The sequence below is a fragment of the Mixophyes fleayi genome, chromosome 1 (genome assembly GCF_038048845.1).
Source record: "Mixophyes fleayi isolate aMixFle1 chromosome 1, aMixFle1.hap1, whole genome shotgun sequence".
Taxonomy (NCBI): Eukaryota; Metazoa; Chordata; class Amphibia; order Anura; family Limnodynastidae; genus Mixophyes; species Mixophyes fleayi.
In genome coordinates, this window is record NC_134402.1 from 55,944,013 (window position 1) to 55,961,130 (window position 17,118).

At 39.9% G+C, this 17,118-nt stretch overlaps 1 protein-coding gene across 2 annotated transcripts in view; it reads left to right on the top strand.

Annotated features, from left to right (window-relative positions):
* Nucleotides 1-2,644: 2,644 nt before the first annotated feature.
* The window catches only part of NWD2 (NACHT and WD repeat domain containing 2), a 207,542-nt gene continuing 193,068 nt past the window's right edge, over nucleotides 2,645-17,118 (top strand). The window contains exons 1-2 of one of the 2 annotated variants that reach the window (XM_075194771.1): nucleotides 2,645-2,719; nucleotides 3,695-3,871. In XM_075194771.1, coding sequence (XP_075050872.1) covers nucleotides 3,721-3,871 — 151 coding nt within the window. In that variant the 5' untranslated portion in view covers nucleotides 2,645-2,719; nucleotides 3,695-3,720. Of the gene's footprint in view, nucleotides 2,720-3,406; nucleotides 3,872-17,118 lie in introns of those variants that run through there. The other variant, XM_075194770.1, reaches the window with a different exon arrangement.

Consider the following 17,118-nt stretch of genomic DNA (forward strand, 5'->3'; position numbering starts at 1 on the left):
CCATAACAGATGTGATTATTCTGGACAAATACAGAGGAGCGCATACGATTCCTGCGCCAGAAGAGGAGACTCTTCAAATACAGTTGGATACACTCTGCTATGCTCACATAAACTAATCTATTTAAAAAGGGAAAAATAACATATTTGTTCTTTGAAATGAATGAAGTACTTCTACTGTCATGAATGATGGTGAAATGAGAAACATATTATAAAAAAAAAAATTAAATGCTTAAACTAATGATGACATGGGTCACTTGTCTGAGTAGGTAATGCTAAGTGGTGACATTTTCACCAGTGGAAGACTTTGTAGAGTACCATCTTCAAACCCTCCATGACCGCACATCGTGGTTGCACAGACAGATCATCACGAACCTAATCATATGCTAACCATTTAAATAATATATTGTTTCTTGTAAAATTTTATGTATAAAGTTATAAAGCCAGAAGTTACTCCTTTGCAGAGCAGGTGCTGTCAGGGTGTACGGTGAACATATGTGCCCTCTGTGCTAAATGTTATACAGTGTGTCAGGAATGCTTTGTTTTATTCCCCACATAGTCTTGTTTCCTCATTAGCACTAACTCCCTTTCATGTATCGAAAGGAAACTGCAATATATAAAGCAATTGTGGAATAATGAAGTTACTGCATGTCCATGAAAAGAAGGAAGAAGAGTATTGATTTACTGAAAATATTTTCTTTGATATATATATAAAGCAAAGATTTTTCCCAGTAAATGACCATTTTGTCTTTGATGTATAAGTATGTTATTTTATTTTAGCCAAAGTGCTTGTGCTTAACAATTTTAAATGAACAAGTATTCCAATTCCTGATGCTACACTACTTCCTATATCTATACAAAAAATAAACGTATTCTACTACTAACACATTGTATTTCAAACCACTTACTAGAATATAAAAGCAACTTGCAGTCCCTGCAATGTTTAAGGCCGAGGCCAATATGAGTCAGTGAGGCCTTTTCACAGGTTAATTATAACCTATGAAGTTTCCCATTGACAATAACTGGTGCACATAAGATACTTGTGCAGTTGTGTGATAGACTTCTGTACATAGGGTTGCAGTAGATGAGAGATGCCAGGGCAACTCTGTGAAAGACTTGCTCCTGGTTATCTGCATACTTAAAAAAATAATTAACAGTTATTATTTAGAAATGTTAGAACTGTATTTTACAACGGATACAATTTAATTAGTATCAATGCAATATTTTTTTTGCTAAGCTACCTAAGGACCATGATTTACCAAAAATGCAAATTACACAAATTCTGATTATTTGCACAGTCAGTTTTACCTTGTTAACCGACAAAAGATATTGACATTTCTCTTCCTGCTCAATAAATACATCCGAGAAATGGCAAAATGAAGGTCTGTTTTATAACTAATGTCCCTGCCCCAAGGGATTAATTGGCATCAAACTGAGTCTTTGATTCATCTGCATTCACTTCAACCCAGCCACTCCAATTCAATCAATTCTGCTCCATTTGATAATTAAACCTTAACTCAGAGACAGTCATTTGGAGAATAGTGTGGTGGCATTTACCCAGAGAAAATCAAGTGACATCTTGTAATATGTCAAAAGGAAAAAAAATCAAATGTGATTTAAAAAAGAGAAAACCCTTCTTTCCTTCTACCAATCCTGTCAAATATCTGACCCACTCTTATGATGTAACCATAACCTGCACAAGCAATAAACCAAACGTGATGATGTCATTAAATGACAGATTTTTAGTTTGGCTTGGAAAACTGTAATTAATGTGTAAAATTCTGCTTGCAGTCTGCTGTGAGAAATGCTACAATGAAAATATTGATTTGTGATAAAAAAAAAAAAAAGCTTTATGGCTGCATCATGGGAACAGTGAGCACGGAGCCTCACTTGTGTTATGATTACAGAGATAAAAAAAAGTGTCAGCAAGATTAACTGTTTCAATTCTGCTGTATGGGGCAATATGTGGTATCTCCAATATTAAAAATATTAAAGTCGCAGTAGTAGAGTTAAATAAGCGATGGACGTTCTAAAATGAGTTTCTTCTCTATTGTCTGGGGGTGTATGAGCATTGCCCTAATTCCAGTAATTGAGACTAATCAAGCTATTGTGCTGGCTGCCTTGATTTACTGTATGACAGTGTGCTGCAGGGAGTGGACTGCTGAAGTCAGGCTTGCAATCCGGCCAGCACAGCCTAATAGGAGGGACTGAGTAGCTTGTACTGACTTCCCCATATCAACCCTATACACCGTAGATAATCTGCAAGGCTGCAGGCTTTAGGGATTTTAATGAAGTCCACAAACCTCCGGAAATAATAATAGCAATACCGCACATGTAGCCTGGGCTGACGCTTTGAATGCTCTGCTTACATTTCCTGCCCATCCTAAGCTGCTCTCACTGGGAGGTTTATATATAATGCACAGACTGTAAAGGTCTACAGCTCACATTAATGTCGCCTCTAGCTGCGACCACAGACACTTTCTCTCCCTTGACAGTAAAATAAAAGAAAGTGTTTTGTCTACAGGGTGCAACCTTTTAGCCTGATCTTTATACTACGCGTTTTTTTGTTTTTTTTCTTGAATTCTTTAAACGCACAGAAAGAGATTTACGGATTATGATTATAAAATAGCACTGCCAGCCACCCAGGCAGCTAATGAATTTTTTATTTGGGCCACTCTCACTAGGATGCCACAACGCATACTGGGCAGAAGAACAGCATAGAGTAAGTACAATTATGCATTTATGCATTGAATCATTAGGTAGCAAAAGCATTATACACCATGGATAATGGATTATCCTTGCATATTTTAAAAGCAATAGAAATTGCACTTGGCAATGTTATGGCATATATAGAATTTAGTACCAGTACCTTATTTTATGCTAGGTCTGTGAAATATGCTAGTGCCATTAAACAAACTATATAGTATTATATGCATTATACAATCATAACGACGATGGTGTTACTAATAATACTAATAATTACATTTTAGAAGAACAGTTTGTCTTTGTACCTTTATTAAACATGTTGCAGATATTTTGAATATGATACTATCACCATGAAAAGTGCATGCAGTTATATTTTACTGTGTCCATTTTTTACCATGCATGCAATATTGGTTGCATATAAAAATGAGATTTAAATAAGAATATACTGTATTCCAGCCCAGTGATCAGTACAGGTGCATTTCTGCACAGTTGTATCTGGTTTACTGCTCTCTCCATGTATTAAGCATTATCCTATGTCCTGTGTCTTCTCGTGTTTGAACCGTCCCGCGGTGGAAGCCAGTAGTCGTGCCCCTCCTCCCTGCCTTGTAGCTGGGCAGGGGAGAGGAGGGAGGTCTGGCAGAGAGGAGGGCAGGCTTGGGAGTGAAGATTCTCCCAAGTCACATGTTCCCAGCAGCAGTTGCTGTCGATCCCGACTGCGAGAGAACGAGGCGAGATCCCTTCTGCTGCTGGCACACACTTGGGGCACCTGTCTTGTGCTGCCACTTTCGCTCTGGCTCTCTAAGTGCCACCTGTAATGGTAACCCCTGGACTTGACGCTGCAGTATCACTCGGGTGTCTTGCAGTAGTTCGTATGGCTGTTATCTTTATGTAGGTTATTAACCATTTTGATGTGTGTGCCAGTGGGCAGAAAGTGGCACTGCACTGACTCCAATACTTCACTCCTTTCTCTTGGCATGTATCTCTGATCTAGAGAGGATTGGTGAGAGGACAGGTGACATGTGGCCGTCTGGAGCAAGCAGTAGGCTACCCTGCTCCCGGGACTCTGCTGTCAGGAGGGCAGCCTTCTCCGGGAACCTTTCTGCCCTGCCACCACACTTTGTGCCAACGGGGAAGAGTGTGCGGGTCTTCATCAGCGCCAACCCTGAAGGTAATTAATACTTTTTATACTATTTCTGTGTGCAATGGTCTACTTTATATTTCACTGATAAAACAGATTAAACTTAAAAGTGAGCTATTGTAGAACCTATCTGGAAGTGCAACTATCAATGTGAAGTGATGAACATCTTTAATATGCACTTGCAATACTGTACATACAGTATGTCTAAGCAAAGCCTCATCTCTTGGTCTGGTCCTCTGAGGCAAACATACTGTACTGCTTGCTCTGCATCCTATCACACAGGCATCTTTTAGTGGCAAATCTGGGACACCTACTTTTTGCTGTCTTCATTAAGAGTGCTGTGAACATATGTCAGTCATTTATTATGCAGATAACCTGTCACTAGGATTCACACTTCCCCAGTGTTTGACATCTGAGCATCACATCTTCAAGCATCTCTTGCTGTAGTCTGAGCACAGAATACATTGTAGGACGTGTAGATTCGATGAGGCATCCAGCTAATATGTGATGGATCTTTTGAAGCACATGCATTCATCACAGGCTCAATGAGGCATATTCGTTTACTATAAATACACTTAATGATTAGGACATGTTCAGATACAATCCATGGTATTCCCTTACAATTAACAAAAGGCTTTTTATAGTATTCCAGTTATATATTTTATTTATATTTTTTATATATATTTTTTTAAATAACATCCTTGTTTATAGTACATATAGACAATAACTGATCATATAATGTTTATTATGGGCTATTTATTTACATTGGTGTGGTAGGAAAAACAGTGATCACCACCGTGTAGCACTTTAATAAACTAGTTTATTGCTGAGTTTAATTAAAGTGGTATAGAAATAATGTGTTAGTGTTCTTTTTTTTTTTATACAACCACAGCCTGTCAGTGTACTGTTAGGTTATTGATTGTCACTGCATAGCAGTAAGTTTTAGGTGCTTCATTGATGATGACATCATTGTCTACAAAAAGCGTTGACATCACTGTCATGTGAACCAGGAATTTAAGCACCTTTCACCGAGCGGAATGCTAAGTTGTCATTCAAAGTGCAAGAATTGTTTATGCCTGACAAGATCACCTATGTCTATTGTTTGAGATCTTATCTTTGACCTTGTGTTTATTTAAAATGCCTAGAAATTCTCCAGTGTTCTGTAAAAAAAACTGCACTCCCTCAATCTGTAGCTGTAATAGGATCTCCACATTATGGCTCACAATATTGCTCTGAGATCCTGCTGTGTGTTTGCAGCCTACTCTAAGCAAAAACTGGAAGCAGCTAAAAGTATCAGTATGTCATGTAATATTTGCTGAGAAATCATTTCCTACAACCTGATATAATAGGCTGTTCAGTATCAGGCTTTCACGATTAAGCTTACACATTATTAATGAAGAAGTCTGGTCTTTATTGTGTATCTACAGAACTGTTACTGATGGGTAGGGATTTGTCACAGGGTCATTGCAGGAATACAAGTTGTATATATGACAAAATGGAAGCAGCCAAGTGCACAATGATGTAAAGGAAACTCTAGTCAAGCACAACATAATTATTGCCTCTTCTCGTTTATTTTGCCAGTTTTATAAAGTATACACAGATGAATATCAGAGTTCACCAGACTTTTCTGATAAAGGTGTAAAGATACAGAAGTGAAAGTTGCTCAATTAATTTATAGGCTCATAGCAGGTGCCTGAAAGGGTGGGGTTATCCTAAAAGGAACAAACACACAGAAAGATCCCCCAGCACACTGCTATAGCCAGCAACAGACCTGCCATTTCTACTGTAGATAAAAATGCAAAAGTCTTAGTTGCACACATTTGCAAATGTATGTTAAAGCCACCCGCCACTCCACGGCGTTTTGCTAATAGGATGGTCCTAACTCTAAACAATGAGAGTCCCATATATTTGGGCCATACACATATGTGTTTTTAAATTGAGAGCTAACTTACCAAAAAGGTACCCCAGAAGCCTCCAAATAGCAATCCAATGTCAGCACTCCCCCTCAGCTACTGACACCAACATGCCTCTCATACAAATAAAGAACTGGAAGTTGCTCTATCAATTTATAGGCTATAGCAGGTGCTTGAAAGGGTGGGGTTCTCCTGAAAGGAACAAACACACAGACAGATCCCCCAGCACACTGCTATAGCCAGCAACAGATCTGCCATTTCTACTGTAGATAAAAATGCAAAAGTCTCAGTTGCACACATTTGCTAAAGCCACCCGCCACTCCACGCTTTTGCTAATAGGGTGGTCCTAACTCTAAACAATGAGAGTCCCATATATTTGGGCCATACACATATGTGTTTTTAAATTGAGAGCTAACTTATCAGGAGCAACCCCAAAAGCCTCCAAACAGCAATCCAATGGTGTAAAGATGTCGACATTTGTCCGTGTAGCTGGTTTAATGGAGAGACAAGTTCGACCTCTAGGGGCAGATTCAATTTGGCGCGAGGTGACGCGATATGTCTCTGGAACAGTCCACTGAAACACAACATAACGTCAGAGTTTTTACTAAAATCTCCGCTCATTTATGGGATGCGAGGGAAACTGAGAGGAGATGTCTGTGCCATATTAGTAAGGAAAGTTGCACAACCTGACATCGAGGCAGAGGAGAAATGAAGAAAACATGTATTGGGAAGTCATAGATGTAGAGCCAGGGTCTGATTAATACAATGGTAGCCGCCATTCCCCCCTGCCAATGTTTAGGCTCATATTCAGCAACAAATCTGTATTTATGTGTCTAAATTTACTACAGATTCAATTATTGATTGCTGATACAAATTGTACTTTTAGTCAAATGCTTGATTTTCTTTACTGCTTTCAGTAATATAGAAAGATATATTAATGACAGTAGTAGGAAATTATAAAATAAACATAGTCGCCAAACTCCCCATTTAATGGTTTCTATAGCATATAAAGAGGCTACAAAGCTGCATTGAAGAATTTAAACTGAGATGTTTTAATTTAAAATTTGCAATGAGATGTTGTAAATCAAGGAACCAGTTTACAACAAGTTTATTTTTCTTGCTTTAGAAGCACCAAACTTTCCTAATATATCATCATACTTCAAACTCTGCAGAAAGTTGCTTTCAATGAATAAGAGTGAAAGAACTGTGAACTTTTCTGTAAAGTTGCCCATAAGCAGTTTTTACCCTCTTAAAAGCAGAAAAATATATTTTTCCACTACAGTTAGTGACTGCCATACTTATAAAGAGGTGCAGTACTATTTCAACATTTGGGAACATTGATTCTTCATTACAATTTTTTAACAATGTCCAGAGTCTTGAGGCTCCTGATTTGTGTTTAATAGTTTCTCGCTGGTCGTTTTGATGACCTTTCACAAAGGAGGCAAAATGGACACATTCTTCAGGAAATACATCGTTCAAATGCGATTTGTAGTTTTGTAATATGTGGTCTGCTTTGGCTCAAATTTTGTCACTTAACTACCATAAAAATCCAAACAAATAAGATAGCTCTGTACAAATTTCTCTTCTTTTCTCCAAATTGACCTAAGTACATATATTGCGACATAATATTTCTCCACAATAAACGACTGCCTTCCATCAAATTCTATGTTCCCAGCAACACTTTCGTCAAATGGAACTTTCAGGTTCCTTTTCCATCTCATATCTTTGTTGTACACATTTGACTCACACAAATTTCTAAAACTCCTCTTCATCATAAAGCATGATCAAAAAGACTTCTTGTGAATTATACAACCCAACAACTTTTGTCAACTCTGGTATTTCTTCCTTGAAGTTTTTCACCTACATCCTGAAATTTCACCAGGTTACTGTTGCAAAAACACCATTATTGTCATTTCCAGGCTTGTAACGTTCTTCACTACTAAGTTAGCTTCAAGTCTGGCATCCTTTACTTGCCCTTTATCAGTGCCTATCTCTTTTAATGCAGAATCCACCTCATGCAGAGCTTTACTTGTATCGGCACGGGCACTTCAACAAGTTTTGGATAGTTCAAAACAAGAGAATCGTATTTAAATTTGGAGAAGAAAATATCCCATCTGTGAGTTGTAGACGGAAATAAATTGTAGACCTGTTGTTCTATTGTAAAAAAGGCAACTGACTCATTACTGCTTTCTGCAGCTGCGGATCCCACAAGTTGTAAGGAATGTTCAGCACAAGGAATATAAATTGCTGAAGGATTAAACTGTTTAATTCTAGATTGCAGTCCCTTATACGGTCCTGAAATGTTATTGCTATCATTGTAAATGTGGACCAGACAATCATTCAAATTAAGATGTAACCGTTCTATAGTAGACAGAACAGCTTTTTCCATTTCCTCATCTTTGTGGCCATAATTAGGTATTAATGCGATAAAACGTTCAACTGAGGTGCCAAAATATAACAAATATCAAATGTTAGTTGGTCAGTATGCGAAACATCCGACGTGGAATCTACGATTATTGAATCATATTTGGTCTGTTGTACCTCTGTAATGATATCATTTTTAACTTGCTCAGATTGTTGTAGAATAAACTCATCAACAATGGTGGAAGATAAATAAGAGGGTGCACCTCTTCTTTAGCCAGGTGGTCAGCCATGAATGAGTCAAATTTAGCTATCGATTCAAGACAGCCAAGAAAATTTCCGTTCTTTGAAGAACCAATAATCTCATTTTCTCCATGAAAAGGACGTCCTCAGGAAGCGAAGAATTGAGCTGTTTCAACAACACGTAGAAGTACATTGCGCCAATAGCTTACTTCTTCTAGTATTGTTTAAATAACTAGATGTCCACTCTTTCTGAAAAGTTTCTTTTACTAACATATTTTGCTAGACATTCTCTGTGTTCAGAAAGATTGTCAGGGTCAGATATAATATTACTGTTTATCCAGTCATTATATCCACTGGTAGCTAATAAAGTTCTGCCTTCATAAAGTTTGCAAGGAGCACAAAGTACATGACCAGTTGATATTGAATACACCAGCCAAGCACACTTCACAGTCTTGACATTAATAACTTTTAGAAAAAGCAGATAAAAATCATTTCTGATTTAAATATTGCCTCTCAGATTTGGAAAAGTCTGTCTGATGGTTCTGCTTTATTCCATTTTGAGCTATAAAATCTCGTAGTTCATCACTCACCACCCAAAATGCTGGGTCATCAGATGGTTCAGACAGCTTTACAGCAGTTTCTACTACTGGGATGGGTGTCAGTGACTCAATTGGTGCACTGGAGCTGGAACCATAATAACTAGCTGAACTAATTGAAGGCACTGGCTGTGCCATAGCATGACCACCACTTTTATCACCAATACTTAAATCGTCAGCCACCTTTCCTACAGAACGGCGGAAAAAAAGAGTCAAGTTTTGGAATCTTTTTCAACAAAGAACCCTCTGGTTCATCTCACTCCTTTGTGCATTTGTGAAACTAATCTCCACTTGGCTTTTTAAATGGGTCACTGGAATCTTTGTAACTCATTTAGTTGTTATTAAAATCCCTGAAGAAGTGAAGCGAAGGCAGAAATTTTGCAAGGTTAGGTGTATCAGTAGAAAAGATGTACAAGACAATATAATAATTAAAAATATTTAAATAAATAGACACAAATTCTTCACTGCTAGTGGTCAGAGAAGCCTTGTCAGACTTCTCAATAAAGTATACAAATAAATCAATAAACCACTAAAAAGAAAAGCGCTGTGAGAATTATATATATGGCAGAATCTTGTTTTCAATAAAATAGTTGTCTGTAGTCTTACAAATTTATGAAATATTTATTAATACATAAAGCACACCACATTCTGCATTAAGATATCATACTGCACATAGGAGCTAAATGTTGACGGAACTCATTATAGTAATATTCAGAATTCAAATTTGGACTGTTTGGGCCGTTCCCTCTTACCTGATCTTTCAGCGTAGACTACCTGATGTTCTCTCTTGCTTGTTCTTGGAGCGTTGGCTTCTAGAAACTCAGAGTTCTGTATTGAAAATGTGCAAAAATTGTATTATGATGCAAAATGTTAACAAACCCTGAACGATTGGACTGTACAAACACAACACTCCATTGTGGCTTTACAAAACAACCCCAATAAAATATATGATATCTTTTTGTCAAAGAGCTATAATCATATACTAACATCTACCAGCCCCACCTGACTAATATTTAGCATTCTAGTGGCTGCTGAGACCACAGAGAGCATCCGTGTGAACATCACACAATACAGAGCTCATGCCCCCCCACCAGTCATTTCATCACTCCCCCAGCCATTTTATCACACCCCCAGTAGCAATTTATGATCTCCTGGTGATCACCCATCCAGCCATTTCATAAACCAAACTCCTGTCATTTCATCACCCACTCAACCAATCATTTGCTCACTCACCACCTGAGCCAATTCATTACCCCCCTTCAGCCATTTTATCAAACACCAGCAAGTAATTTGTGACTCCCCTCAGGCATTTCATAAACCAATTTCATTACCCACCCCACAGCCAATTCATCACCCCGTCAGCTACCAACAACATCGTAAGATGTGGTGATCTCGCGAAACCAAACTAAGAGAACCACGGCTGCACTAACAGGACAGCTAACAGCATCAGATTTGCTGTTAGACTGCATCTTTGCATTGAGATCCGGGGTGGCCCAATGACTCCAGGAGATCCTGAACACCTACATTAAAAAAATATATAACACTTGGTAAAATTATGTAAATTCCGCTGGTGCTGCGCCCCTCAGGACCCACCGTCCCAGGTTGCAACCTGATGGTGATGGGGTCAATCTGTCGATGCTGTTGTCACCAAAATGTTGGCAGTCAGAAATGTTGACAGGTTCAGTGTGTCTATGTAGTTAAAATAGCGACATTGTGACTGTTGACATGCAGTAAAGTTGACAGTCATAATGTCGACATTCAAACGGCAATGACAGTGCCAGCCGGAGGACCCAATGACAATACAACTGCCGGTAAAAAACAATTAATACATAACAACAACAACTAAGAAAAAGCATGTCCCCCCCCCCCCCCCCCACCACTCCCCACACACACAAAAAAAAATGAAAATGCTTCAAAACTAGTGAATGTCTGACCCTTTTATAGCTGCTGCAGGTAGTGAGTTGTGGTAACAGAGAGAGCACTAAATGTCTGTTATCTTATCTCACTGTCTCAGTGAATCACAGAGAACCAGAGAAGGAGGGTTGGAATGTCAGTACCGATCAGTATAGATCTGTGAGTGTCAATGTCTCTTACAGTGCTTCTACCGTGCCGTGTAAAATGAAATGCAGGGTTTTTTTGGGCTATGGCTGATATTTCAGTCACAGCCAATAGAAAAATATGTGATGGAATTAGGATATTTGGGACAGCTTCCAATCACATGAAGTCTGGAGCAGGAATGTAAGAGTAAGAATGAGTCTGCTGAGCACAGCCGACTGGTGCAGTATGCAATATGGGGGGTCTCCATAAAACCGTACCAAAGCGGTGGAGACATGATGGAGCATTGCTTCTCGTCAGGAGGAAATTAAATAATTCTGGCAGCAAAATATAATTCTTGGCATGGAGCACCCATTATAGTTATGCCGATGCAAATGAGAGTAGACTCTGTTGACTAGGACTCCTGTCAATCAAAAGCAGTTTTCCCACATTAGTCATGATGTGATTGGCTGTCAGTAAGGGGTGTCCCAAGGACTCCCACTTTGTTCACACGTTAATAAAGAATCTCTCTTATAATGATCAATGGATTTTTTTCAAGTGTGGTGACATGATTTGAATGCACTTGAATGGAGCCAGTAATGTTCAAAAAACCTTGCTGCAAATCACACATATGTATGGACACATAGGGCCTGATTCATTAAGGAAAGTAAAGCAAAAAAATTAGTAACTTTTAACCTTGGCAAAACCATGTTGCAATGCAAAGGGTGCAAATGAGTTTATTATTTTGCACATAAGGAAAATACTGGCTGTTTTATCATGTAGCATGCAAATACTTTATTGTTACACTGACATTAAAATTTGATCTAGGACATGCCCCTACCCCAACTATAAATCTGTCCTCACATTTTACATTTACCTCCCCCTCCAATACAACATTGTTTTGTCAAGGTTCAAAGTTACTCATATTTTTGCTTTCCTTTCCTTAATGAATCAGGCCCATAGATTATTATTTAGAGTTTGATGCATTTTGCATCCCAAATGTATACATAAAAATGTGGTCTTTAAAATTGTACACTTACTGTAGCATAGCATAGAGATGAATTTTGACAGGGTTAGTTATAAATGCTAAAGTCACATTTTGCATATAAAATGTAAGTAAAGACACCCCCACATCTGTGGTTTACTGCTTTATAAATCCAATGGATAGCTGCTTTCCTGCAATAATTCAAATGGAAATGACAAGTAATGTGAGTCCGACTAGGCAAATAGAAATCCAAATAGATGGCCATAACTTGATATAATATATTTGCAACACTAATAAATTAAGGATTATCAACTAGTGGGGTCAGGGCCGGATTACCCATGGGGCTAACTGGGCTACAGCCCAGGGGCCTTGGGCATCCAGGGGGCCCTTGAAAGTGCTCGGCAGCAGTATTGATCGGTCGGGGATGGAGGCGCCCCCAGCCCGATCAGAGCTGCTGAGCACTTTCACTGCAGTACTTCCCCGGCGCGCTGTAGTCTCCTTACTGAGGAGATCTCGTGAGTCTCACTCTCACGAGATCTCCTCAGTAAAGAGTGTGCAGCGCGCCGGGGAAGGAGGTAAGTGCCGGGGGGGGCGGCTCGGATCACCGGGGGGGGGGGGGGGGGCTCGGATCATGGGGGGGGCCCTCACGGGGGAATGTAGGCCCCCTTAGCCCAGGGGCCTCCATTTCCTTAATCAGGTCCTGAGTGGGGTCAATACGCAAACAGCCAATCAGAAGCAACTAGACTTGAGTTTGTCAACTTACAATTTTCTACACTCATTTCGCCTCTCCGGGCATAGAGAGCCATGTCTAAAATGTGCTCAAATCTAAGTACAGGAGCATTATGGTACGCATGAGCTGTATAGAAATGTGTATATTTACATCCCACAAGTGGACTTACATCCAACTCTAAAAATGACCCATAGAATAGAATGATTTCTTTTTTAGATGTATTTGCACTCATTGCACTTGCTTTAAAAAGAAAAGTTAGAGTCAGCATTTGAATGCCAATACGTAACCAGCCTGATACATAGCTCCTAATTTGAGTGGTCAGTCCCGCCACAGGTCAGAAATCTGGGTGGGATGTCCCATTCATTGCTGCCCTTGAGTGAATAGGTGTTTTAAGGGAAGGGCCAGGGTTGTGGCAATGCCCCTATCATGATGAGAACACACCTCCTTCTATCTGTCTCAAATCTGGGACAGATGGGAGCTATGCTGGTAGAATACAACAAATGCACCAACAGGTTTTTTTTATATTAAAGGGTAAACTCGTTTCACCTTATCATAGATGTTTTGAAAGCATAAGGAAAACAAGCTTAGCATTACAGTGGAAATCTCCTCTAATGCAAGCTGACATGGTACATTAGGCAGATTGTGCAATGTGCCTAATGTACAGTAGGAGCAGGTGTGGAAGATTTAATGTGAAAGTAAAAAAGCTGGGGCAGTATACATACAGTGCACCAATCCACTGCAGAGCGCATCTCCGAAGAAGCTCAGAACACTTCTATTAATTATTCATACACTCTGAAAGAAAATAAACCCACTGACAGCTAAACACAACCTTTTATATTGAATACTTCATTAGGCTATCAATTCTTCCAATAACCCCACACCCTACCCCCACCTATACCTTTACTTTTCAAGTTACATGTTCCAAATTTAAAATGTCCCGTTGTTTGTCACAGACCGCTAGCAAGATTTCTATACTGAAAAGGTACATGAGATGAGCTCTCCATCGCCACATTATATCAAATGCCCTAGATCTCTATTCACGCTGGCAGTTTGAGTTCCCTGACATAAGGAGGATGATGCAACGGGAATGATGGAGAGGAGCACAGTGTTCTAAAGTGCCAATGTGACTAGTGATACCCACTGGCAGCTTGTGTATCCTGATGTCAGGTATGAAGCTGGGTAGATAGCCTGTTATTTGTACATAACACTGTATGTTGGGCAGGTTGCACTAGATGCAGATGTAGTAAACAGGACGTAACTATAGCCAGAGCAACTGTTTTGGGGCCCGACAGCACAGGGGCCCTGTACCAGAAGAAAAGAATGTGCCTTAAAATACAAGCCTCATATGACTTCTTATTAAATTTACTCAGGCAGTTAAATGAGTTGGAAAATAATGAGGAGAAAATGACTGTATATATGTTTTAGACTAATCACTGATAATGTTTGGTTGAAGGGCAAAATCTAATTTTTGAGACTCAGACATTTTTAGTCACACCCTTGTCTAATTCTTAACATGTAATGGCCTTCTGTGATGATATTAGAGTTATTAGAGTTATACTGTATAGTACAATGTATAAATGGATATATAGCAGTTAGAATAGCAAAAAGTAACTAAAAAGTTTTATTTATTAAAAGTTTTTACATAGCGCTTCAGTGGTCAAAGTGGAAATTTGGAAGTGCTGGTATGGAACTTTTACTTTGAAATGAATGGCCGGGGCCTTGGGAGCTGCATAAGTCCTCAAAGGTTTAGGTGTTTTGACAGAGGTAAATAAATTTTAAATGCACTATATAGTATTATAGAAAACATATTAAATGATGCAAGGCTATCCAAACTGTGTCCCCTTCTTCATCACACTGTATCCCTCTTCATCACATTGTGCCCTCTCCTTATTCAGGTGTGTGTCCCCTCCTTCATCACGCTGTGCCCATTCTTTCTACACACTGTGCACCCTCCATCATCACGCTGTGCCCCTCCTTCATCACGCTGTGCCCACTTCTACACACTGTGCCCCCTCCTTCATCACACTGTATCCCTCTTCATCACATTGTGCCCTCTCCTTATTCAGGTGTGTGTCCCCTCCTTCATCACGCTGTGCCCATTCTTTCTACACACTGTGCACCCTCCATCATCACGCTGTGCCCCTCCTTCATCACGCTGTGCCCACTTCTACACACTGTGCCCCCTCCTTCATCACACTGTATCCCTCTTCATCACATTGTGCCCTCTCCTTATTCACGTGTGTGCCCCCTCCTTCATCACGCTGTGCCCACTCTTTCTACACACTGTGCACCCTCCATCATCACGCTGTGCCCACTCCTTCTACACACTGTGCACCCTCCTTCATCATGCTGTGCCCCTCCTTCATCACACTGTGCCCCTCCTTCATCACACTGTTACTGCTTCATTACACCGCCCTCCTTCATCACCCTGTGCCTCAATTATCACACTGTGCCCCCTCCTTCTTCACACTGTACTCCCTCATCATCCAACTGTGCCCCCTCATCATCACATTGTGCCCACCTTCATCACACTGTGCCTCCATCATCACACTGTGCCCCCTCGTTCACATTGTACTCCCTCATCATCACACTGTGCCCTCTCATCATCACATTGTGCCCACCTTCATCACACTGTGCCTCCATCATCCAAATGTGCTTTCTCGTTCATCATACTGTGCCCGCTCATCATACTGTGCCCCTCCATCATCACACTGTGTTCCCTCATCATTACATTCTGCCCCATCCTTCATCATACTTTTGCTGCTTCATCACACTGTTTCCCCTTTATCACACTGTGCCACTTTAATAAAAACTGCACCTTTATTACACCGTTGCCTCTTTATCACACTGTCCCCATCCGTTCTTTACTTACCATTCTATGACCTTATTTTTTTCTGTCTTCTTCTCTTCCTCTTCTGTATTTTCTTCTGTGTTCTCGCTCCTCTCTGCAATGTTCCTCACTGACAGTGTTGAAAAATGGGGAAAACAGGCAGAACGGAGTGCCTCTCAGGCATGGTGACCCCCACCCTGCCCCCCCACGCTTACGCCTTGCTTACCCCTCTCACTGCTGGCCCTGGCTGCTTGTAAGGAAGTGGGGCAAAGAACTGCCGTTATGTCATACCAGCATATACTACCCCACTTTGCGCACAATAGCACTTACATATTACACAGCGCTTTACAGAAATTATTTCGTCATTCACGTCAGTCCCTGTCCCAATGGAGCTTACAATCTATGTTCCCGACCACACATATACACACGCACACACACACTAAGGTTAATTATATAGTGGAGGAAATCGGAGCACCCAGAGGAATATCACGCAAACACGTGGAGAACATACAAACTCCACATATCATATTTATTTCTTTTTCAATGAATAAAATTAGATTGGAGAACCACAATGAGACACCAATGGAGAACCACAATGAGACACCAATGGTGTTTACTGTCCTATACCTAAAACCGTTAGCATCTTCCCCTGAAAAATTAATAAGTGTCATTGAACTTGAAGCCAGATAAAGCATGTACAATGTGACAGAATAGCCTTTTAAAAATCCAGCTTTAATCCTGTTGTCCTGTTTAGTTAATACAGTATGTTGCAGATGATCCTAACTTGTCAATTCCTTGACATTTTCACAACCTAGTGTGTGCTCGAGTGAAAAGGGCAGTTGTATATATATATATTGAATGTCGTCCATTTAGACTTTACTTCTCTATTGAATTAATTGTGTCAGCCCTTAATTGTGTTTTCTTTTGAAGGAAATATTTTACTTAAGGCTTTTCTGAATGTCGGTGGACTTATTTGATGCCTGTAGGGCTATATCCATACGGACAGTTTTCGGCAGTGTAAGGAGCCGTGGAATGTGAAGTAACATCAACCATTATGCAAATATCATTGGTCCCGTACCGATCCTCTCCAGCTCACTCCCTGCATGTCCGAACAAATAGCTGTGTGGAAGTAGCCTTAATGCAGCATGACACATCTTCATTGCTGGAGCTTTTCTTGCTATCTTAATCCATACCAGTGGCTATTACTTTCGACTAGTACTTGTAGACAATACTATAGTAGAGCCATTGTCATTAAAAAAAAAACAATACCAGAACATACACTAGGCCATACCTCCCAACCTGTTTAATCATTGAATCAAAACACAGTCATGCCTCCTCCAAAATGGGGGCGTGCCAACGTCATTTTAGGAGCGTGCCTATGTCACAATGTGCATTACCATGTCCCCAGGGGGACTTATCTAGCGCTTTTGAAGTGTTGAAGCACACACACGTCATAATGAAATTTAGTAGTGGACACATGTAGGTAAATGATGCATGTAAAAAAAAGCGTATTTACATTCAAATTATGAGTCAGACATATCTCAATATGCTCAAAAACAGTAGCGTTTGCACTAGGCATATGGTG